General features: G+C 28.2%; 2 protein-coding genes across 2 annotated transcripts in view; one reads left to right on the top strand and one right to left on the bottom strand.

Annotated features, from left to right (window-relative positions):
- The window catches only part of LOC135925580 (protein phosphatase 1 regulatory subunit 12B-like), a 29,619-nt gene extending 23,932 nt beyond the window's left edge, over positions 1-5,687 (top strand). Inside the window, exons 5-12 of the mRNA XM_065460981.1 lie at positions 247-350; positions 488-612; positions 1,226-1,351; positions 1,498-1,573; positions 1,874-2,003; positions 2,081-2,171; positions 3,007-3,133; positions 4,094-5,687. Coding sequence (XP_065317053.1) covers positions 247-350; positions 488-612; positions 1,226-1,351; positions 1,498-1,573; positions 1,874-2,003; positions 2,081-2,171; positions 3,007-3,133; positions 4,094-4,857 — 1,543 coding nt within the window. The 3' untranslated portion in view covers positions 4,858-5,687. The remainder of the gene's footprint in view (positions 1-246; positions 351-487; positions 613-1,225; positions 1,352-1,497; positions 1,574-1,873; positions 2,004-2,080; positions 2,172-3,006; positions 3,134-4,093) is intronic.
- A 1,726-nt stretch (positions 5,688-7,413) lies between these two features.
- Positions 7,414-14,598, bottom strand: LOC135923173 (UV excision repair protein RAD23 homolog A-like). The gene is made up of 8 exons (XM_065457775.1): positions 14,458-14,598; positions 14,340-14,418; positions 14,108-14,297; positions 13,753-13,975; positions 10,976-11,141; positions 9,740-9,879; positions 8,655-8,816; positions 7,414-8,358 (listed from the first exon to the last, which is right to left on the bottom strand). Exons 1-8 carry the CDS (start codon positions 14,521-14,523, stop codon positions 8,242-8,244), a joined length of 1,143 nt encoding a protein of 380 aa, XP_065313847.1. The 5' UTR covers positions 14,524-14,598; the 3' UTR covers positions 7,414-8,241.
- Positions 14,599-26,418: the final 11,820 nt, after the last annotated feature.

The raw sequence follows: 26,418 nt of genomic DNA, 5'->3' as shown, positions 1-26,418 counted from the left end.
TGTTAAAAATAAGGCATATTACTAAGAACACGTTCGTAGAACCTAATCTGAGCTAAGGTAGGTTTATATGTAAATCGCTGGGGTCTGCTAGGGGGCTAGAATTGATCTAAAGAAATGATGATTCAGTCATTTTTACAAAGAAGGTTTAATGTTAGTGTAGAATTGTCAATGAATTTTTATTTTACTCATTTAATATTTATCATAGTTATTATTTGTATAACTTATTGTATTAAAAATAAATACTAGGGGTGCCAACTTGTTAGCACTAAATGCTGACGGAAACATGCCTTATGACATGTGCGAGGAAGAGCTTGCCTTAGATATACTTGAGACCGAAATGTCTAACAAAGGTTTATTCTTTAAAGCTCTATTATATTCTAGTTTATAAAAAAATTCTTTACGCTTAATTATTATATTATCATCCTTTTTTTTATATATAAAACGAATTAAAGGAGAGTAATTAACGATTTATTTTTTAAAAAAAAAGGTATAACTCAAGAAGATATAGACATAGCCAGAACATTTCCAGAAAAACTCATGCTAAACGATCTCATACAAACTAAAGAGTCAGGCCTATCCCTAGAAGTCAGGGACTCCAGGGGAATATCTCCGGTATATATATAAATCATTAAAAAAAATTATTTAGCCTTAGTGTTCTATTATATTCAGTGCCATCCTACATAAGAATTCTGGATTTTGGATTTAAAATCATTTGATCTTCTTAACTGCATTCTCCATTAGAATAGAAATTATTCTTGTTGTGAATTTGAATAATAATTTAGTCAATAAATTCATTTTTTATCTAATATTGTATACCTTATTCAAATGAAATAAAAAGAATTTTTCCTTTCTTTCTTTCTTTCTTTCTTTCTTTCTTTCTTTCTTTCTTTCTTTCTTTCTTTCTTTTATATTATAGTACTAGTATTGTTTAACCGGTTCGATTTGAACCGCATTTCTAAAAACGGCTAAACTCGATATTTTATTCGAAACAATATTGACTCGTGTCTCAAAGTTTTTCTGGACATCTCTTTAATCAAGATCTAGAGGTTCAGACAGTTAATATTTTCTGGATAAAATATTTAGTTCGACTTTTTTCGCAAATCGACCCAACTCGACCCGTTTTTAACCGCGCTATCTATTGTAATCAGAAGTATCGGTATCTTTAAAAAATATAATTCCAATCTGATTTTAAAAATAAATTGTCCTATCTCCAATATTAACCCAGCTCCATATAGCCAGCGCGAATGGTTACTTATCGGCGGTGGAATTTCTGCTGGAGAATGACGTTCACGTCAATTGTCAAGACAACGATTTGTGGACCCCCCTTCACGCCGCCTCTTTTTGGGGACAAGTTATAATCTTATTTTTTATTCCTTATTTTTTATTTCATTCTTTTTTAAGTTCTTCTTTTCTTTTTATTTATATTAATTTCTTCTTTTTTTTTAAATTTTTCTTCCCATTTCATTTGAATTAAATTTAAATTATTTATTTTTTTAGCCCTTAATCATAGAATGCCTTATCAACAAAGATGCAGATATAGAAGCAAAAAATAAAGATGGAGAGACTCCCATAGGTTTCATTTTTCCCCAATACAAAATTATACATAATAGAGGTGTTAAAAAAAAAGGTTCTGATTGCAGACATATTTCTAACTAAAATAAAAATTTTGGCCAGGTCTTTTTGTTAGGACCTATTTTTATATTTCGATCTAAAAAAAAGCATATTTTAAAAGTTTTCAGAAATATATGAATTAGGGTTAGTGCTAACCGTTACTCGTTACCTCTAGAAGAAGGTAACGAAGTTAGTAACGACGTTACTTTTTTAACGTTACGGCACTAATTAGGATATACATCATATTTGTAAAAAAATAAAGATATTTGCGAGGATCCGGAGATCAAAGAACGTTTGCTGGATATCAAAGCGGAAATGGAACAAAATAAAATCTTGAATAGCAAGAATTTCTGGCTCCATCCCAATAACAATAGGATCTCCAATAGAAGAAAGTAGCGTAGATAAAACACCTTTTTCATTTTTATATGATAATGTGTTTTTTTTTGTTGTTTATTATATAAATTTACAGCTCTTCTATTAGAAGATCCAGCATCCGAGATAAGAACGCTCTCTCCAGACGGGAAATAATAGAAGAAGCCAAGATTAGGCAATTTAATCATGTACGATTTTTTTTTATAAAGATTTAATCGCAATATCTAATCATTCACTTACGTCTCTAGTTCCAGTAGAAAGCATCATTTTCATTGGAGCCAGTATTGATATGTATGGCCATTTTAACTTGTATAATTAAGAAAAATACGATGATAAATATAAAACTATGTTCAAAATATATTTTAAATTTTTGGACAATCCAAGCATATTATAAGATTATAAAATCTTTATTCTATTAGTTTTAACCTAGTTATTAAATTTTTTTTAGACAGGTAGGTTATAAGAAATTTAAAAATACATAGATGATATCAATTTCGTAACTATAGATCGGTTTAGGCCTTGGGTTATGAATATAACCACTAGAATTTGAGTATTTTAAGGTCATGATAATCTTTTAAGTAATAGAATTTTAATTTTTCTTAAATTAATGCCAGATTATTGATATAATTATTTTCAAATGGAATTAGAGGGAAATGAAGTATAGTTAGCTTTCGTTATTGCTAGTCCTATCAAAGGCTTATATCTTACATTAATGTTCATTAAACTTAAATATCGTTAACTCATAGCTAAATCCTAGATTAATTAGCACTGCACTCCATGAAAATAGATACAATTTTTTATATCACCAACATATTTATTTTTATAAAGTTTTTTTTTAAAAAAATCTACAATAGTTTGGATCGGATTATGGTACCACTTAAGTTTCGCTAGAGTTAAATTTACTTTCTTACATTAATAATTTAATTAGGTGACAGTAACAGGTTATTTTTTTACTAGTAATAGAAGCTATATAACAATTATAAATAATTTTTTATATATATTTACTAAAATTGGCGAGTAAAGTCTTTAATGGACGAAAAAGAACAGCCTGTTAAACTGGAGAAGTTAACTCCCTTGAGAGATTCATCCACCGAAATTCCAGATTCTTCCATCGATAATCCTTATTTATCAAATCAAAATAACCACAAAAGTATACCTTTTTTTTAAATAAAAAAATCAATCATATTTATTAACCTTACATCGTTTATATATAAAAATTGGAAATGAGATTGACAGGAAGGCAGAATAAGCTGTTCCTTCAAGATCGAATTTTTGTCAGCATCTAAAATAACCCCCCCCCCTGGTTCCTAAAATATTTTTTATTCTGTACTTCCTTTTTTGCCAAAAAAACAAGAAGAGAAAAGTTTTGATCAGGAAGTGAAGGAATACTTAAATGAATCTATTTGTATTTCATGATTCAGTAGAGTTTTTTTTTGTTAAATATAGTGTTGATTTACGGCTCGATTTCGAGCCGGTTTTTTAAAAAACGGCTAATCGAACCCGGGCCGCCTGGGTGAAACCCGGGAATCCTATCCGCTAGACCCATATGTTATCCAAAATAGTATCGCGCGAGCCGAAGATTCTGCTCCTGGTTGACACAAAAGTCTAGACATCAATTTGCTAAATCTTGAGGGTTTATGGGCGACATTTTTTTTTTGGCTAAAATATTGAGTTAGCCGTTTTTGGGAAAAGACAGGTCGAAACGTGCCGTTTAGCAACACTAGGTAAATGTATCGATTTGATTCCTTACCGTATTGATTCTTTAATTAAATATTTTTTGCAATAAAAATTGTTTTAAAAAGAAACGTGATGACAAAAAAAATTTGATTTTAAAAAAAATATGACAATATAAATTCTTTAAAATTTCGTTCAGTTTATGGGCACCTTTTGGAAATAGTCTCTTTAATGTAGTTAAACCCGATCCGAGCCGGGTCTGATATCCGGCCCGGCCCGTATATTTTAAAACCAAGTATTTGAAATCGCCATTATTAGCTATCAAAATCCTAGCCGGGCCTTGCAAATGGTACCTCTGCAGGTCTCTGATATGTATTTATCATTTCAAAGTCAGTGAGAATAATATATTTACATCCGATAAATAAAAACTTGACAGGCATTTTGGTGCAACAATCGAAGGCAAATGATCCTGTGAACTCGAATGCAGAAGATCTAACCATGTCAATCAACAATAATAAAGAAGGGACCACAGTTGCTGATAATAATACGGCTGCGCAAAATAATAACCATGTGGAGGGCGATAGCGAAGGGGGAACTAAAACCGAGCCCTCGAAGGGGAAAATAATGTTTCAAGCTCTCCGGTTGGTATCCAAGATGAAACGTCACGGTGCCGCTTCGGGTTTAGTCTCTACCGAAACTAATAGTTTGTCGGAAGCCAAGGTCAGCGTTTACGATAATTACGAAGCGAGTTGCGGTAAAGAGGCCGCGATTAACGGGGAGATACTTAGAGCCGGTGATTGTACGGAAAAAAGGTTATTGCCTGATCTGAAAAGAGCTAGGCGCGCTATGAAGGAAGGAGATTCCAAGACCGAACGAGCCTCTTGGTCACTGCTTCAACTTTACGAAGACGGTATCGAAGAAGAGGGAGAAAAGAATGATAGTAATAATAGTAATAGCAATCCTGAAGCCGGAAAAGAAGGGAACTTCAAGGAATCGTCCAAGAAAGAAGAAGACGAAGATTCCAAGAGTCCATACGGTACCCTCAGCAAAAACGACCCCGCTTTGAGTGTGAGAACTGTTAAGCCTCCCAGAAGCCCTATCATAACAAATTCCACTGCTAATAACGTTACTGTAGATCACACCCAAACGGGCAAAAATTATGACAAATCCAATAATTTCGAATGCTGCATCATATTGTAAAAAAAAAAAAAATAACTGAGAAGATACGGTGTTATTTTTTGGGGTAGAATGATTGTAAATATAAAGGCTCAGTTTGTGCATCCTCTCTTCAATACAAGATGGATATTTTGTTTTTTTATTCCATACAATCCATACAACATGCTAAAAAAAAATAAAAAGAAAAATGAAAAACGGATCACCTTGATAATTTTTGGTCAATAAATTGTTATTGTTAGTGTTGTTAAACGGCTAGGTCAATATTTTAGCCAGAAAAATATTGCCTAATCCTGGAGATTTCGATAATATATGTCTAGATATTTGTTCCTTCTACAAAGCAAAATCTTCAGGCTTGAGTAATATTTTTCTGGACGAAGTATTGAGTTTTTAACATCACTAGTTATTATAAATAAATCATGAATCGAGAACATAATTATAATGTAAAATATTTATATAAAATTAAATAATCTTTTTTTTCCCTTTTTATATTAATTTATTTTTAATCTTTGTGTAGGTTTCATATTTTTTTTTTTAAATTTCAAAAACTAAAATTGATATCCCTATGCGAGTCAACATATGAATTATTCGATATCCGTGATTATTCGATATCCGTGATTATTCGATATCCGTGATTATTCGATATCCGTGATTATTCGATAGGGAATACGGATCAAATAATGCATTTTGTAATCGCCCTACTTTTATAAAGGAACAATAAAAAAAATGGCCCAATGTAGCAACTTAATTTTTGGTTTCATCATACGCTGTATAAAAATATGTATCTTTTTTTTAAAAAAAATTTGGTTATTTTACTTGTATATTTTTTTTAAATATATATATATTTATACACGACAAGATGATAAACAAATTTATAGTCAAAATAAATGATAAAACCTTCTAATGCGTAATAAATTTATTAATTATAAAGATTGAGATTAACTTATCTTTCCTTAAATTTTGGTATGCCTTCATTTGTATTGTGTAATAACCTTAAATGAGCTAAAAATAGCGGTGTGACCAACTAGCTCAAGCTCAATAACTTTATAAACATCATTTCAAAATTATTTTAACCCATGTTTCATAACTGAATCAGATTTTTTTTTAAAAAATAGGGTCTATACTTTCCTATAACTCTATTTATGAGATCTAAGCGATATAGTTTGCAATTATTAAGTGAATCGACAAAGAATTGACTGGCCATGAGTGCCCTTTCTTTCAAAAAAAGTTAAGAATTGAATTTAAGAATGTTACACCAACCAACCTTAATATTTATTTAATTCTAATCGAAGTTTAATTTCTAATAGTTTTTGAGCCTTGGGTGAGTTTGTATGCAATCTGGCCCTGTTGTTAATTGGATATATTGTATTTAGGAATTATTTTTATGATTTACCACAATATAGAATGTAAATGAGGGTTTTTCACTTATAGGTAAAAGTAAATAAAACTTATAAGGTCAAATTTTTTGGTGCGATTAATGTTAAAAGCATATAAATAGCAGTAATTTGAATGACAATTTATTCATCAAAATGTAATTTTTCTAGAAAAAGATACTGACAAATAATTTTTTAATTGAATATTTTTCGATTGGATTGCCAAACTGAATAAACGAGCTTATATAAAATATATGTCATGAGTATATGCCTTTTTTTACCATCATAACTCTTTAAAGTACTTTTCTCCTATAAATTTTTAGAAGGGAAAGCTAGTCGGCGAATCTTTGATCAAAATCATCAGATCCTAAGATATGTAAATCTGCCAATTAATATCTTACTTGATTTTTTTTTAAATAAATTTTTCTTCTTATAATTGCATTCAAATAGGAATAGTTTTAAATTTAAGAATAATTTCCAAATATAATAAAATAATTCTATACGCATAATTCTATCAAATAAATAATAGGTGTAAAAAATCATTCTTATTCAATTTGCATAATGTTATTCAAATTCTTCAACTCAAGTATATTTCTCGGTAATAAGAAAACAAAACCATGCCCAAGGTACAAATAATTAACTAACCCAAATTTCATTATAACTCTATCTAAAACTAGCAGTACGTGATGATTTCTTTTTGTTTCCGCACAATTATAAAATTAGCAATTTTTTCAAAGATGTTATATTACTTGTAGAAAAGTATGCTTTTAGACCCATATCCTAACATTTTGCCCATTTTTAAATTAATATGTGAAAAGATAAAACGTATATTATTTATATAAAGGTTTAATCAAAGACGGTTGATAAATAATAATGTTATATTTTAACTATGGGTTAGCCCTACATTCACAAGAAGTCATACCTATCAATCCTAAAATATGATCAATTCATCCGGTTTAATGTTAGATATTTACCTATTATTTTATGTATCATTTAAGACAAATAAGCAACGATAATAATTATAATATACTTGCAATTTAAACTTTGTAATCTTAATTATAATAGACACATGACCTCGACATTGTATAATTTATTATATATATATATTTCAATTTAAGAAAATATTATAAAATTTAAAATCAAATACCGATATTTAAAGATATGCAAGAAATAATATTTTAGTATCATTTCAAATAATATAAAATTAATGAATATAAATAATATAAAAACCAGTATAATATTTAGATGTATTTTACATGTTGTATTCTTCAAATGCTTGGAAGCGATGAATAAAATAGAGGACGTTAAATAATACAATTACTTTTTAAATACAAAATGATTTAGGTGGGAATATTACTCCGATCAAATATAAACAGTTTAAATTTAAAAAATATAGAAAACAACAGGTGTTTTATTAGGAAATATCGTTTTTTGAAGTAAAATAAAATTTAAAAAAAAATATATAATGCTAATATAATATTATATATAAATATTTAAACCATTTTTACATACTTTCATAGCTATTATCTAATTCGTCAATTAGAATCAAGTTTTCATATCATATGTGCAAAAATTTATTTTTTCCCTTTTATTCATCGTTCAAATAAACAAAACAAAGGTATCTATTTCTATATATTATATTACATCTGCTATTTATAAAAACCAATGAAGAAAATAAATGTGTTTCCCTAACTTCCATGTAACTTTTTCCATGTAAAGTACCTTAAACATATTTCGAAATATTGCAGTCAGTCTTGAGAAGAGTCAAAATAAAATTAATTTCGCAATTTTTATTGAAAAAAAAAATTTATTTTTTTTTTACATTTGTAATTTTAACAATCGGGACCAATAATTTATAAATAGCATTTCAAAGCTGATTAAAAATATTTTTAAGTTGGCATTACCTTTAATATAATATATAATATAAGCATGCTTGTTATCTAAACTATCCTCTAAAAAAATTCAATCATCTCGGAAAAAATCTCTGCCATAAAAACATATTTATTTTAAAGTCAGGAGATGATAGGACAAAATGGATTCATTCAAATTCTTCGAGGTTCTGGGTAAGCAAAAAATTGACCGCCAAGTTTTCGTCCTTGTCACAGGCAAAATAGGCTTGAATAACCATTCCCTCAGGGAAGCCCATGGCTTTCAGCTGTTTTTTTTTAAATTGAAAATGAGAAAAGATATATCAATAAAATGTAGCAAATAGGGAGCAATTTACCCAGGGATGTCGAAAGTGTTAGGTGTCTCTCCAAATTTTTACAGATACCATATTTATGTATCTTGATACTTTAACGGCTCTGATTTTTATTGTATATATCTTAATCTAATTTTAAAAGATGTGCATCAATTTAGCTTTGTCTATCAATTTCGGCTACGGTTCGGATCCATGGTTTTTGATAAACACAATTTCAATTTTCGTAAGTATAATAAATAGTGCTAAATTACCCTCTCAATTGCCTCCCGTTCCACGGGAGTCACGACAATCTGATTTTCCACTATAGGTGGATTGGCCCCTGTATTCCCGGCTTCGGAAGAAGGAATATTTGAATCCGCGTTAGTTGGTTCGTTGAGCATTTGAATGAAGCGTTCTTGGTTCTCTGTTATCCTCTTTAATAAATTTAATTTATGAAATAAGATAAATGTGAAAAATGAACCATTTTTTGAAAAAATTCAGTTTATCGAGATTGGCAAATTATATTTAAATTTTAACTATTAAAACTATATGAAATTTAGCGTAAGAAAAAGGCAATTCCTGAATTTTTAAACAATTTTAAAAGGAATCGGCCAAAAATATGGCTTTTTTAATCGATTTGACATGGAATGACCCTTTATTGCTAACTTATTATTTCTTTAGTGTAGGAAAACAGATAGTATTACATTAACAAATAATAAAAAAAATTAAGCATGTTATATATTATTTAGTTTTATACTATAAATTTAGAATTTTGATAATTTCTCAATAGATTGAGAGATTAGAATCATATAAATATTTCACAGATCATGTAAAAAATTGAGATAATTAAAAACTAAAATAAATCGCATCTAAAATAATGATTACTAATACAATTTAGTTAAGTTATTTAAATCAAATTGATTTTTTTTAAGCCAACTTTAATTTTTATATTGTAATTTAAGGTTTGGTCTTTGTCACGGTCGTTTTGTGACGTTTACTTCTCAGGCAACACGTTATGTTTTAACTAAATATTATACAATAAAAAATACTGATTAAGTCCTTAAAATTAAACGTGATGGAGGTTATGGTTAAGCTTATGTCTATATAGAAGTGCTGCTAAACATAAAACATTTTATATGAACATTCCTATCGAAATATTTAAAAGTGGGTATTTTTAGAGATTTCACTGTATAGTGGAAGCAAGATATTAATAAATTAATTCTGATAGACGGTGAAGTGTATTAGAAGTAAAGGGGAATCGAATCTTAACTCAAAGTGTCACTAAAATCGGGGTAAAGATGTAAAGTAACATTTTGAAATTAATCAGGCCACAATACATAATATAAATATTGGAAACTTGTAACAATTGAGGATTTTGTTGTCCTAGTTGTTGAACAAACAGTTGAAGCAAGTTGGGATTCTGTTGAACCAATTCTCTCATCTGCCGAAACTGGGGAAGATTTCTCAAGAAAGCTAAAGGATCTGAAGAGTCTTGGCCTATATATATATTATTTTATTTTTAAAAAATATAGAAAGAAAAAATCTTACAAAAGAAATGAAAGAATGGGAGATAGAATAAAAAAAATATGAATTATTAAAAAAAATTGTTTTCTCGAGGAAAGAAATATCAAGAATAAGCACTGGAAGGAACCAATATAAATTTCTTCTAAACCACAAAATGCAACAAAACCTCTTAACGGTTCCAAACCTGCTTGATTGTCTATTATTAAAATTTTATTTAAATAACTGTGACAAATAATATATATTAAGTAGTGTTTATTTTTTCCCATGAAAAAAAAACAAAATTTTTCATCTCTCGATAAAAATAAACAAAATTTGAAAAAATACCAGGTCCAAAGCAGATCATTAATATACATCGGGTTTTGCCCTAACCTTTAACCCTGTTTTAAGTCATGGGTGGTTTAATTGTTTATATTATAGTGATTCATTAATAAATCGTGCTCAATGTATATTTCCAAGTTTAAAAGATAAAATGTGTCCTTTGTCTGCGATAGGTGGGTAAAACTATTTTTAGCGAAAAACAAGCAAACCCAAGGACTTCTATGCCACCCTAAGCTAATGACGATTTTACATTTCACAAAAATTTTACCCCTCGTAGCTCCTATTAAATTTTAAAAAATACCTCCATACCCAACTCCAATCTTTACCAATGACGATAGTGTTGTCATAACTACCTACCCCCCGTTAAATTCTTATAACGATCTTGTCATACTCCCATTCAGGATTAGTAGCCGCTGGCAGGCCCAGACAGGTTTTTTCTTATAAAAATGGATGGTAGGAGAGTTATTTAGGTTGAAAGTCCGCCTATTACTGATTTCTATCATTCTAAAATGTTTGTGTGAAAACTGTTCAAACCGATTTTTAGATGCTCAAGCCAAACTGCTATTATTATTTTTTACAAACACCTGAACCGTTGTTTTAATAACCTAAACCAAACCAATATTTGTTAGAGTTCAGATCCCTACTAGAAACATTCATTAAAAGTATGTAGAAAATAAAAACGATTTAATGAAATAAAATTTATGTAATTCAAAAGGAAAGTATACAAGACAAACTTTAATAAACAAATTACCTCTAGGTGGCAATATGTTTTGTTGTAATTGTGAATCAGCTGGATGAGCATCTGTTTCGGTAGATGGTAGGATGGATGGATCACTAACAATTGACTCTGGATCATCTGAGTGTTCGGCAGTAGCTTCAGCTCCGCTAGCAACTATTTCAGATGTAGCTGGGATTCCCTTGATTGTAATTTAGATATTATTATATAAATATGCTGTATTTTTTAAATTATTCAAATCGTTAATAAGCAACTCAATAACACATAAAAATGTGTCCACAAGATTTCCATTATATGCCATTTTGTACTAATTCATTCCTATATTATTTCAACAAAATTATTGGATTCGTGTAGTATGACATGTGGAGATATCAGGTTCAAAATTTATCATGTAAATAAAAATTGCTAATTATTATTTTAAAAAAAATCTATAAATCTTATCTTATCTAACACGTGATCACCTTCCTGACAAAGATGAGCTAAAGAAAGTCATATGGAGGTCCATCTTCCATATTATTATACCTATTTTTTTGCTCAAGGATACCATCAAACCTTGTAACACGGATGCATAGTTTAAATATATAAGGGTTGAATTACACCTTACCAAATTGAAATATTAGAGTGAGTATAGTTGTGAAGGAGAAAACAAGAAGCAAGAAGCATTCCTCCCAAATAAACTTATAGTAATTAAATTTATAATTAAACCCATTAAATTATTATTACATTATTGTATTGTTATTAGTGTAATCAGGGAACATGTGTACATTAATTTCCCTTAATCTACTTAACTCAGCGGCTAAAAAAACTGGTTTTAAAGACCAATAACCCTTACATGATGAATAGTAATATGTTTAATTTTAATTTAAAATTACATTAACTAAGAATTAGAGGCCAATTGTATTTGAGATCTCACTATAAAAACAAACATTTACCTTCCTCCTCAGCAGAAGTCCTTTAAATGTACATCTATCTGCAGCAGTCCGTTTGACGAATTCCAAGAAAGACCTATCACAGCTATTAATTTAGATATTCTGACAAACCAACTATTTTTATATGCTAAGAAAAGTTTGAGGGATGTGATCTTCGGGTATACTTTTAAGAGTGATTGATAGATTAGATTATTAGGGACTTGCCTAAGGATATGACCTGCAAACACTATCTTTCAATATTCTATCAACCTATATAATGGAAGAGTGTTACATCTAGACCATATGATACTTTGGATATATTGAAAGGAAAGAAATTTGTTAATAAATGATGTGTTTTCTTGTCATTCCACATCTCAATGCTATATTAAGAGGCAAGGAGAGTACTAAAATAAATAGTCGAGTCTTAGTGTAGATAATTGATTTGAAGCCCATATCTTAATAAATGATCGATATTTAACACAGGCCTTGCTTAGTTTTACAACCAAGTCCTGTTTAGTTCTTCCTTTCCTGTCAAAAATAACTCTCATATATTTTAAGTATTCGACTTACACAATATTCTCCTCATTATGGGGTAAGTGGAAGTTGAGATCATCACCTTCATCCTTTCAGCATTTATTTTCAATCCAAAAATCCTAACTTCCACAATTATACTATTCACTAAGTATTGAAGATAGGGCATTGATGTCCCCATTAGACAAAGGTCATCTGCGAACACTAGTATATTTATACCGTACCAACTGTTTAGATAGAGCACAAGGTTTTTATATGGTTTGTAATGAAATTATATAGAAGCAGGGATAAAACATCCCTGTTTCAGCCCAATTTAACAGGGATTTTGGATTTCTGACTGGCATGTATACTCAGTATCGAGTAGTTATTGTATATACTAGGCGTCCAACCCTACTACAGTGCCTTCCTCAAACTTGAATGAATATTGGAATCAACGGTCTAAAATCTAATGTTAAAATAAATAATTGGCTTTTCTGTATTGCTGCTCTCTCAATTTAAATTTTTAAGGGCTTCGAGTGTATTATGACCCTTCCTGAATGACACAAGTGATCCCACATAGTCTGGTACAACTATTAGCTCTAATCTGTTCAAAATATGTATAATATCTTATACACTGGATTCAATGAAATATCCCTCCAGTCTTTAAAATATTTGGAATCATTAGTTTTTGGAAAGTTAAAATTAGGATGATCGTAAGCCAATTTATAGGGTATGTCCTTTCATGCCATGTCATAATAAGGAAAGGAATCTCCACACACAATGATAGGTGAGTATTTAGAAATCCACAAGCCTTATGGTTTTTCAATTTTTTTATTACACTTATCTGACTTTTAATAGGGGCAGTTATCTATCAGTGTTCACGCTAAGTGCGATGGGTGGTAAATGAATGTATGACACAATTAACAATATGTAATAATAATTTACTAGGTTTAAATATAAATTTAATTGCTATAAGTATATTTGGTAGGTCTTTCTTATTCACAACTATACACATTTCAATACTTCAATTTGGTAGAATGTAGTTCCACTCTTATATAATTAAACTATGCATCTGTGTTACAAGGTTTGTTAGTATCCTTGAGCAAATAAATCAGTATTCACATTTGCTCAACTTAGGCAGGTATGTGACCAAGTTTTAGATTAGATCACATAAAAGGATTAAAGAAACTTAAATAAAAATAGATGTATTAAAAACTATAAAATTTATTAATAGAGAAAATAAATATTTAATGATTATTAGTGCCAAAAAAGATATATTAAATGTTTAAAGATAGAAGGAAAACCTTGGAGCAAATTTTGTATCCTTTCAATTTTTTTAAAAATATATTATAAATATAGTTAGTTTATACTTACATTGATTAGATATTCTACAGCCCTGGTAGGATTATTAAAAGAAGCTTTAAGGGCTTTAATACACGAGTCTTTATCAAAACCCATGTTCATTAAATTGTCAATTACAGCTTGCATTTGAGAATTACCAGTGATAAATGTTGATTCAATAGCTGAAGGAGGATCTGATGTAGAAGTTGATTCTGTAATATTTGGTGTTTTTTGAGTTTCTTCGGATATATTGCCCCTAGGATGTGAAAAAAAATATATAAATCTAAGAATTGTATAATTTAAATTTTTTATTAAAATGTCACAATATTCAATAAGGATCATATAGCATACTTATATATAAAATAGAATTTAAAATTATTATGACAACTTAGAGGATGCTGATGATAGACTGGATGGATTATTACTGCTATTGCTATCTGATGAAGAAGTTTTAACTTCTGGTTGTGTTATAGTTTTTGGTTGATTAGATGTTTTGGGTTTTGAAACAATGATAACTAAAAACCCATTTTCGTCAATTTTGTATTCTCCAATTGTTATTTCATCTTTTAAGATTTTACCTATTAAAGTAGAAGTTTTATAAATAGATCTATATAAAGTACCAGAATATATAAGTTTTTGCTCAGCTGCAGGGTAGTCATCACCTTGTTGTGACTCTATCTTTAATTTTAATTCACCAACCTTTTTTAAAATTAATTAAAAAATATTAAAATATCTTACCGTATCATCGGAATTCGCATCTACATGAAATACTTTATTAGTTACTGTCTTTACAGTTAATTTCATGAATATTATTTTTGAAATTGTATTAAAATTTTGCAAAAATTTTGGGAAATGTTAGATTAGACGTCTGATTTGAAATTTCTTAAAAAATATTTAATTGATATAATCTATGAATATAATATTATATATAGTAATTACAAATTTTTTTCATGAATTTATAATATTAAAATAATTTTTAATATATTATATTATCTTATTTTTGTTCACTAAGTGAAGAAAAATATTAATTAAATACTCTACACCTTACTATTCACGTACATAAATTTTATATATAAAAATATAGAAACTAAGAGCAAGTATTTCTAGATCAGATTCTGGAATAATATCGAGATGTTGGAGCAGATTATTATCATTGAAATTTAAAATATTGCATATCTTTAAGCTGTATTTTTTTTTCAGTTAGAGAATTTCGTACCTAATACTGGATAAAACAAACGGAATAAACTTAACATACATCTTAGAGAATAACCATGCAACTAGTATAAAAAGTAAACGAGTATGAAACGTATTTTACATACATTTCTGTTCACTACGATATATTATATTGATTATTGGAACAGCTTTTTGACAATTAAAAAATAAAAGTAAAGAAGAATCGAATCAGCTGTCATTTAAGACAGTAAATGTAACTCACTATCTATATTAATATTAGTCTTTCACATTATGGAGGGTGATCTTAAAGTTGAAAATTCATCTTGTTTAGAAAATGGTATAGAATCTAATGATAAAATTGAAACTGCTCAAGACCTTACTAATTATGTTTGAATCTTAAGAATATATATGGTAGCATGCTTTATATAATATTTGTAGGTTCAAAATTTGTTGAAACAAATGCAAGATAAATTTGAAAGTATGTCAGATCAGATTATACAAAGAATTGATCAGATGGGAACCAAAATTGATGAACTTGAAGGGAATATAACTCAGTTGATGGAAATTACGGGGGCTCAACCCTCGGCAGAAGAAAACTAGTTAAAATATTTTATAGAAAAAGATGAATAAACTTATACAAACAAACTCTTAATAATTAATTTTATATCCATATATATATATATATGCAATTAAACTAATAAAATGCTGATTTGATTTAATATGTACCAAGATATTTTATAGCATATTTTTAAAAAAATTACATAATTTATATTGTAATTAGCAATAAAAGCATTTTAAAATATGAATCATTATTTTAGAGAATCAGTTATAATTTACTCTTGAAATTAGTTAAGATGAAAATAGCATATATGAGAGCAAGTTGTTTTCTTTTATTTCACCAATCAATATAAATTTAATATACAAATCGCAAAATTCTAAGGAATTATTATTCTTTTTTATAGTATAAATAGTGACAATAAGAAATAATATGGATGAGCATGATACATTTAACATATTGGCCAATTTAATTGTATAGGTGAATTAAAATTTTTTAATAAAATTATTTAAAAATGAAGAAATGATGTACCTAGCACATGTATCTGGAGTGAACCATTATGATCTGCTAAACCTTTATAAATATCTAAACCGTAACCAAACCGATATAATTATTTTTTGAAGGAATAAAAAGAACCTTTATAAAAAGTTTGAATTAGTTTTGACAAAAATAAATTTACATTTTTATCCTTGTGGTGGATTACATATTTTACCATATCTGCATTATTATTTATAATTGTTAAATGATCAAAATATTTGTTTAATATCTATAAGATGTATGTATTAATTTTTTTAACCATAACTTAAAATCCCCAAAAACCCCTTTCAACAGAAACTTAGCAAATAAATATTATATGAGTAGGTTTACACAATTCTGGATATTCAATTTTCTTTGATTCCCAATATATAAAAACTTATCACATTTGCAACTAAATCAGCAATTAATATACTCAAATGCTAAAATTCTATAAATAATATAGAATCTAAAACCTTATAAATAATGTCCCTTTTATCATACTACTTATGGATAGGTGGTGATATATCAAAAATCTACAAATTGCTTATTTAGTTATTTTGCATACTAAAATAAAGAAATGAGGAATGCTCTAATACCATATGAAACCGTAAAAAGATTTTGGATCAATATCCCCAAAATAAAAGTTTCAGTTCAGCTAATATTTTTATTATAAGTATCTATTTATAACATATAAAAAAAATATATAATCAATCATAACTCATTTGTAAATATATTTGAACATATAAGAGAATTCATATTTGTTCATTGTGACAATAACACAACTTATTTATAATATAAAACAAAAATTGACATTTTTCAATATATATTATTAGTAAATTTGGTGAATTGAATATTTAGTGAGTGGTCGGTTTTGAGCTATAGTCAAATCATATTATTTTCAAAATATTTTTTTAGAATAATGCTTATTATTGTATCGATTATGTTTAAAAACAATGAATTTTATTTGTAATTCTTTTGTATATAATATACTTTTATATAATTATCAACTTCTAATAATATGCAATTTGATAAACCTCAATAATAATATTAAATGTATGAAAGTTATAATATTCTATTACAAATATAATATTCAAATTATAACCTTTTAAAAAATATATAACACTTAACACATAAATGTATACTTATAAACCAAAAATAAAGAATTTTGCATGGATAATGCCGGCAATTGTACACAAGTTTTCTATTATTTTACGATTCTAAACCTACTCATGAATTAAATATCAAAGAAACCCTATCATTTTTTTTTTAACTTTTAGGTTTTCCACTTGTATTTACACACAAATATAAAAAAAAACACTAACCAATAATCATTCTGGTTTCCTAAGATGATATTTTCATATTTATGCATTTAACACCTTTTATGGATATTATAATTTTTCCATTATTAATATATATATATTTGTTAAATTTTAAAATCTAAAAAATAAAATTTGAAATGTAATAAGTATTGAATTTAACAAAAAGGGGAATCAGTGGTTTTATTTTAGTTTTGGTGGTATTTTCGTTGACAATATTTTTATATTTTACCTTTATTTTAATTTTCCTTTAACTTTTTTTCTTTATTGGCCTAAAAACAAAATTAATTTTTCGACGAAACAGTTAGATAATTTTTATTTTCAATATTCACTCTATTTATATACATCTATTATCTCCAGTAATTGGGAGAAAGAAAAATAATTTAAAAAAACATGTCAATTATTAGAAAATAATGATAATGCTATTACTGCAATAATATATTTACATTAAAAACTAATAAATAAACTTTATTTTTATAGATAATACTTTATTTTAAAAGAGGATATAAACACAATTGAATTAAAAATATATATTAAAAAAGAAATGAAGATATATTAAAATTTTAATTATATGTATAAATCTATGAAGAAAAGCGTAAAAAGGAATTAAGAGAAACAAAAATATTTAAAAAAGGGTACATATCACCCTAGAGGAGAGTGAATACTTAAAAAATTGGACTAGCAGATTTCCACGGAGTCTGCTGACTAAGGTAAAATCCTTCATTGGGGTCCCCTGTAATCTGTCTCTTTTTTTCCCTGTGATTTTAATGAAATTGAGGGCCTCGCTTCCTAACATACCTAGGGTAATGGGAACGATTAGTATGAACACTGAGTTGGTGAGGCCTGTTTATTTGTTTTTTTAGGATTTCTGCCTTTTCGATGGCAGAAAATGAGAAATTAGACTTTGCTGCAAAATCGACACAGGTAAAGTCCCACGCGAGCGAGAGACCATTAGTCCAGGGAATGAGGGATAAACCATCGGAGCTATTTTCGTTTGACAGACCCACTGGTTCGAGAGTGGGTGGAATATTAACTTTTTTAAGGGCAGCTAGGAGAATGTTGATTGATTTATGACGAGGTTGTCATCCATGGGAGATCTTGCAGTGCAGGGGATAATAAGATTTCGATTCAATGGGCTGACCACAGTCGAGACAAATGGAGGGACATTACAGCCAAGGCGGAGGGAAAATGCATAGCTGTTCGCCAGTCATAAAGTGGCCAAGATTGTGGGAATGGCTTCCAACTATTCGTTACCTGAGTTTGCATATAAAACTATGTTATTGGTATTGTCCTAAAAAAGCCTGTTTTAAATTAGGAATCCAATGGAACGGGAGAGCAGAGGAGCATCCCAGTCTTTTTGATTGCTGAAAAGTTGTATCGGATACCAATACCACATAACTTGCTGGGGAGGGTGACCTGAAGCCAGAGTGAATTGGAAAATTTTAAGTTTAATATCTTTTCAAGAAGGCCCTTGATTAGTCGCTGCATTTGAAGATCGGTGAGGATTTCAGGACGTAGAGGATTATAGGTTTTTTGAAATAGTTTTTTTATATAAAAAAAATAATTGATGGGCAGGGAGGTTATAATTAAATAATGTGTTTAATTTAGATAAATTGTTAAAGGATTTGTTTAAAAAGGTTTTCATGGACTTTTCACTCCCTATCGGTGACCCCAGAATCCGGAATGGATGTAGGAAATAGGAAGCAAATCATTTGGGGAGATTGAGTGATAGTCCTGTATTATGTGTGAGATTCTCGATAATGGGTGGAAAGATTGCCCGAGACAATGCCATCATCTAGATACCAGGAATTTAAGGTAAGGATAGATTAAGATTGAATTTAATGGATTATTTTGTCGATCCCAATGCAAAAAAAGGTTGGGCCTAAGGGGTCTCCTTGTTGAATTCCCTCCTGATTGTTATGTTGTTATTATATTTTAGAATAGTATGGCTTGAATAACTATGTGGAATGTAAAAGAGTATACTGGATATTTTTTGGTTACGTGATACGTGATAAAAGCGTTTTCGCCCTCTGGATTTTTTGGTTAATGATGCTTACTACCAAGTGAATGTATGGAAATATTTTAAATATCAAACTAATTTGCTAAATACCGACCAAAATTTATTAAAATGTAATAAGACCCTTATTATTTAATATATTAATACGGAATCACGTGGTCGAGTCCGGCCTTCTATATATCATCCCCCCAAGGATGGAACCACCAAGTTAGAATAAGAAGAAAAAATCCTGGGATTCGAACCCAGGAGCATAGGATAAGTAAGCCAAGCTCTTGTCTACTAGGCCATAGAGGCTTTCCAAAAATCACGATTTTTCAAATATATATTATAAATATATTTGGTAGTGCCTATCCAAATGAAAAATGAACAAAATTCAAATTTGATAGATGGTACCTTAAGGTACCAAGCATCATTAACCATATTTTTTGCAAAACAAAGGAATCAAGTGTTGACGTTTTATTGGATTAAAGGCATTATTAAAATCAAGTTTTATGCTAGCGAGCTGAGCTAAAATTTCAGTACCTCTGGAAACACTAAACTCTAATTGAGGTTGCGACAGGAATGAGGAAAGAGATTCTTTGATTCGCGAGGCAATGATCTTAGAGACAGTTCTTCGGAAGAAAAACTCAACAGCGATTAAAAGAATACCTCCGTCCTTTTTTTTGAGGGCTATGAGACGGGCGCCAAAGAGATTAATGATAGGTGATAGAAAGGGCCCATTGAGAATTATATTTTATAACCTGAGGTTCTGTAAAAAAGCTTACATGAAATCTTGGCATATAAAATGTCTTGGGTGAAGATAGCATTAATGCTATTAAGGCCTCATGAAGAGTCTTTTTTAAATATCTAGCGGTTTTAATTGTCTAATGTTAATTTCAGGAACTAAATGACTGTTTTGGCTTGAGTAGACGAATAATGAATCACATATAGGGTGTTTTAGAAACAAAGCTTCTAGAGTGGATTCATTATTGGGAGCTAAGGAGTCTTCAAATGTCATAGCACAAAGGGCTGAGTTTATCTTAAGACTAGACTATTCATTTTATTTGAAACTATTTTGGCCTTATGAGCAATAGGGAGGATTAGATTGGTAAGAACGGGGTGTATAAGTTGGTATGGCATCAGGATAGAAGAGGGATATTGGTGTTTTGATATCTGTCAGTGGTGATAAATGCCAACAGAGAATAAAAAAATGTATAACCAAGAGTAAATTTATACGAATACGTTGGGAAAAATGAAGTATGGAAATGAAAGGTGTTGTATCTGTTGATATATAATTGACATTTATGGACATTTTTCAATTGATTTTGAATAAGAGATATATAACATTTTTTATTTTTGTTTTTTTTTTAGATTTGTATCATGTGACATTTTTATATAGAGATAATAAATTGTGGAATTATCCTAATAGAATCATTTTTTGTATAAAAGGAAGATATAGTAGACAGTATAAATAATACCAATATGGAATTGTGAAAGGATTCGACAAAAATTTTAAAGATGATAAATATGGAGGAAGAAATTAAGATGATAGGTGAAGTAAAAGGAGTTGTATTGGGAAGGGCGATTTGATTGCTGAAAATATGGAAATGGAAAATAAATATATTGAAAAAATGATTAATAATGAAATATAGAATATTTTGGAGATTGAGAAGATATCTGGGGAGGGAAACAATGATGCAAGAAAATATTTGCATAATCATCAGTAGGAAGAAATAAAATTTGAAAGAGATAAGTGGCCGGTGTTAGCGAAACTAGTAAGGGAAAAAAATTTGAGGACGATGTAGTAATGGATAAAAATAAAGTAAATCAAAATTTGACAGATTTGCAAAAAGTAGTGGCGGATTTGAATAATAAATATGGGAAAATTTTTGATAAAAAATTGGGATGTTTGGTGGTATAAGTTTAAAAGAAGGGTACGTTCCACAGTATTGCGCAGTGCGCAGGTTGCCTTTTGAATGGAGATAACTGGGTTACGTTTCGATTCATTTTAATATTTTATGTGTTATACTATGTAAATGTATAAAGAAAGTCAAGGAGGGGTAAATTTATATATATATATCTAAAAAAAATAAGGAATTTAATTGATGTTAAATAAAATCAAGCGAATAAAATAAGTGAGATATGGGGGTCAAGTGAAAGCTCAACGGTTGTTGATATCTGTAGTGCGTTTTGTCGTGATAATGTGATGTGAAAAGGTTAAAGGATAGAATTATATTTATATAAAAGTTGTGAATTTAATTGATTTGAAATAAAAATATTAAGAGAATAAATGGATACGATTATGAATTGCAGTTGAAATAAAAAAAATGTTTAGAATACCCCGAATTTAAGTAATAAAGTGTAAAGAGAAGAAAAAAGGTAATATATGGGTTGAGGTTAAATTATTGTGAGTTGTAAAAGAAAATAGGGGGGTTAGGAAATGAATTTTTGAATTTAAAGAAAAGTTAAAATAATTAATTTGGAATTTAACGGAAAGAATTTGTAAAAATTGGGGGATTTAAAAAAAAAATGTTTCATGATGAAGGAAACTGGTGATGTTTGATTAAATAATTTGTTAAGTTGGAGAGAAATTTAAAAAAATAAGGGTTGAAGATAATTAATACAATAAAAGAGAGTAATTATTTGTTTAAATAAATATGAAAAGTTATTTGGATATGTTGTGGTTCTTACGATAATTTAATAAATTTATTATTCTTTAATTTTTAATATAATCTCGACACGATACTTTCTTACTTTATTTTTATTCTTATTTCTTATATATACGCTACACAGTATTTTATTACCTTTATTTTTATTCTTATTCTTTATATATTTCTACACAGTACTTTTTTGCTTTTATTATTAATAATTTTTTAAAACACAAAAAAGAAAAAAAATTAATAATATTATATGCGAATATCTTTAGTCAGTCATAGCAGCTAAGTATTATTTTCTACCCATTTGTTATAAATAAATAAAAAGTTTATATTTGTAACTTAACTATGGTATATCCTAATTTAAATTGGACATGTTTACAATTTATATTTTTACCCATTTGTTTCAAAAAAAGTTTAAAAATAATAATTATGACAATTGTCAATTTTTATGGTACATCCTCATCTAAATTTTAATTTTACATGTTTACAATATATATTTTTTACCCATTTGCTACAAAAAAATTCTAAAAAGTTAAAAAATACGGATCATAAAAATTTTCACTTTTCTATGCTTTATCTTTCCTAACATTTCAATTTAGTATGTTTACAATTTTTTTTTTGCTAATGTGTTTCAAAAAAGTTTAAAAATAACGATTATGACAATTGTCACTTTACTATGGTGCATATTTGCTGAAATCCCAATTATACATGTTTAGAATTAATATATTCAATCATTTGAGACAAGAATCTTTTTTAAATAAAACGATACGACAATTGTCACTTTTCTATGGTTCATCTCCACTGATCCCAATATTACATGTTTACAATTTATACTTCACTCCGACCATACAATGATGCAAGTTCGGTTCAAAAATTAGATCTAGTCGACTAAATGGATCGATTACGCCGACAAAATTGATCAACTTAGTCGACTAATTTAGTAGCTAAAGTTTTTGGTCGAGTTATTCCGACTACGAACTATCAACACTTAACAATTATAGCGATATTGACCTCGTGATATATAATTCACTACAATATCTTTGCGATATATTTCGTGAAATAGTTTTCGCTAAATTGTCTTCGCGTAAAAGTATTCGCTAAATTGTCTTCGCGTAAAAGTATTCGCTTATGTAGATTCGGGATAAAAGTTTCACTATGACACTCATTCGTTATAAACGACGCAAAAAAAGTTTCGCCATAAAAGTTTCGTTGAATTGACAGGGAACCCTAAAATACAATTCCATATTATAGAAGCATAAATATGATAATATTAATAAGGAATCGTGTTTAGCTTATCGAGTTGATTTAGAAAATGTTTTTTTTTAATTTAAAAAATAATGGTAAATTATGAAATTCTAAAATAAATACACCTAGTATTCTCTTTAATTATGCGTTATTTTTTAAACATTTATCATGGTAAGCTCTTTAAAGGATTCAGAAAATGTTAATATTAATATTAATTATAAAAAAATTTAATAACAAAAAAACACTCTTTTTTTTAGTCCTATGCATCCTCTATTATAGCGGCTATGATTTAAAAATATAAATATAGAAGAGGATTCATAAAATGATAAAAATAATTTTAATATTTTTTTTGACTAAATTAACTTCTATTAAAGGGGGTGAAAATTTTAAAAAATTAATATAGAATTGTTTAGCTTATTGAGATTATTTCGAAAATGATATTTTATATTTTAAAAACTGGTATATTCAGCGTCTACATGAGCGGAAGGGGTATGAACAGTTTGCATCCTATTTTTTGAAAGGGTATGGGGTAAGCTGCTTTAATGGGGGTAGGATAAATTTTTTGGCGGGTTATCTATTAAATTTTGAGATGAAATAGGACAAAATTTAATGCTGTAAAAATTAATACTTTTATTATAATATTATCATAATACAATTCATCGACCAAATCTATATATTGCAAATAATCATACACATGGTTTTGCAAATAACTATCCTTTTAAATGTAATTTAAAAGTTTTAGATATAGCAAGCTCATAATGCCATAATAATTATTTCATTGTAAATAATGGAGGTTTTAGATAGATTAATTTAAGTTATTCTTTATAAATTCTTTGAAAAGAGTATCAATAAATAAATAGGTAATAATAATAATAAGAGACACCGCCGCCGAAGACTGCGAGAATTTTTTAGGGGGGTAGGCAAAGGTTTTTGAAGGGGGTTTGCATCCAGTAAAAATCTTGTCATGTAGACGCTGGGTATATTAGTAAAATATCAACAATAAAAAACCTTTTTGGAAGAATAACAAGCATCCCTGGCAAAGTCATACGCATTCGATAATAATCCACTATTTAAAATATATTCGATGGAATTCATAAAATGCTAATATTAGTTTTACTTAAGCATTCTATATTAAAGGGACTAAAAAAATTATTATTGATTTGGGTTTAGTTTATTGAGATGATATAGAAAATCTTATTTTTAATTTTTTAAAAAACTTGTAAATTGGTAAAATTCAAAATAATTTTTGGATAACTAAAATACACATCCCCGACAAAGCCTTACTCAAATTCGATAATTATGGGCTATTTTTAAAAAATAAATACAAGTTCATGTTTAGCTCTTCGAGGGTTTTGTTTTATATACAAATTTTCATAGCCCAACTATGCATCAATTATAAAAAGGATTACAATTTTAAAAAATTATTATAGATTTAAGTTTATCTAATTGAGAAGATATAGAAAATCTTATTTTTAATTTAAAAAAACTAGTAAAAAAGTATAACTAGGGGGTCGCCCTAGCCTTAAATTTTTTTTGGTTTATAAAATTTTCTTATACCCATCAGGGTTTAAGGTTTAAAAGATGTTAGAGAATAAACTTTAAATTTTCGTGAGATAAAATATTTACATATAAGAATTAAATATATAAATTAATTTTAACTTTTTGCTTGAAATAGAATACTCTGCAATTTACAATTTCTGAAGCCCCTTTATTTCAGAGATTTTTGCAATGTGGCTGTGATAGGGGGGGGGGGGATTGAAATGTCATCTCTCCTTCCCTCAACCCCTCCCTCCGCTGGCTATGTGTTAGTATTTCTAATATTTTTGTCAAAAAATATAAGATTTAATTATATTTAGGACTGATAAAATCAAGATATATTATGTTTTATATTCTTAAGTTGATACATCTTAATTTATATATATTATACAAATTTTATTAAATTGAATACATTATTTATATTATCTAAAATCCGGGATCACAAATGTATTTCCGTGCAGTTGGAGCAATTGCATATTACAAAAAAATCTTGCATAGAGATGTTACAAGCAGTGGCGTAGCTAAGAATTTTCCGTAGAGGGGGGTACATACAATTAAAATAGTCTGGGAAGCGAATCCCACCAGACCCTATTTTAACGGACCTTCGGCCATATTGCTTGGCCAAACCGGCTTTATCTTAAAAATTATATTTGTTTTTCTTATAACATAAAAGTCCTAGAATTATTGATCATGTGTTGTTAAACGGCTTGATTTGAGCCGATTTTTATAAACAGTTAACTCAATATTTTAGCCAAAAAAATATTGATCAAGCTTAGAGATTTCACGGATAATGTCTAAATATTTGTATCATCAATGAGAAAAATTTTCAGGCTTGCATAATTTTCTGGCTAATATATTAATAGCCATATCGGCTCAAATTGGCCATTAACAACACTAATTTTAATTAAAATAACACATTTCGACATAACTTTTATAGATACACGTTTCAATTTATTATACTTTTTTAGAAATCAATTTACAAATAAAAAGCGATTATTAATATAAATATTATATTGCTTTAACTATAAATATTATATTGCCTTAATTATAAATTATATACTTTATAACTATCACTAATACACATATAAATTGCTGATTATAAATGATATAAATTGCTTTAATTATAAATGTTATATTTTATAATTAGTAGTATTATATAACACATTTAAATCCTTCCACAAACGTCAAAACCAGAAAAATATAAATATTCATGATATTTATTCGATATAAAGTCACTTTTGAGTCTTTCGAACGTGTAATCTAAAAAAAGTTTGCTCTGGAGGGGGGTCGAAATTAGAACCCCCCCCTCTTAGCTACGCCACTGGTTACAAGATTAAATATAATTTTGTGATTCATAAAGTTATCTTGTACGCATCGCTTCGATGATTTAGATTTAAATAAATGTAAGAAAGTATGCTTTGAATTTTTGTTTTATAAAATATTAATACACAGAGAATAAACATTAAATTAATCTTCACTTTACTAAAATTTAAAATAACCTGTATGAAATAGAATAGTTAACAATTCACAAAAACCTTATTTGATAAAATTAAAAATATTGATAAACCAAAAGTAAAATATAGAAAAGATTCTTTTATATAATATTGACTATTACTCTCTAAATTGGATTAATATCTAGATAATCTTCTAATAACTATATCTAAATATTTAATTTACATGTATTAAATTATTTCAATTGTAATA

This window comes from Gordionus sp. m RMFG-2023, chromosome 2 (genome assembly GCF_954871325.1).
Source record: "Gordionus sp. m RMFG-2023 chromosome 2, tfGorSpeb1-WG-v2, whole genome shotgun sequence".
Lineage (NCBI taxonomy): Eukaryota > Metazoa > Nematomorpha > Gordioida > Chordodea > Parachordodidae > Gordionus > Gordionus sp. m RMFG-2023.
Note: the sequence above shows the minus strand (reverse complement) of the source record. Positions and strands in the feature narration are given on the sequence as shown.

What these genes read in the sequence shown, in the direction of transcription:
- LOC135923173 (XM_065457775.1), bottom strand. Translation starts at nt 14,523, where the DNA reads ATGAAATTAACTGTAAAGACAGTAACTAATAAAGTATTTCATGTAGAT. An exon ending in CTATCATCAGCATCCTCTAA is followed by an intron (nt 13,976 to 14,107) that starts GTTGTCATAATA and finishes TTCACATCCTAG; the next exon opens with GGGCAATATATCCGAAGAAA. An exon ending in AACGGGAGGCAATTGAGAGG is followed by an intron (nt 8,359 to 8,654) that starts GTAATTTAGCAC and finishes AAAAAAAAACAG; the next exon opens with CTGAAAGCCATGGGCTTCCC.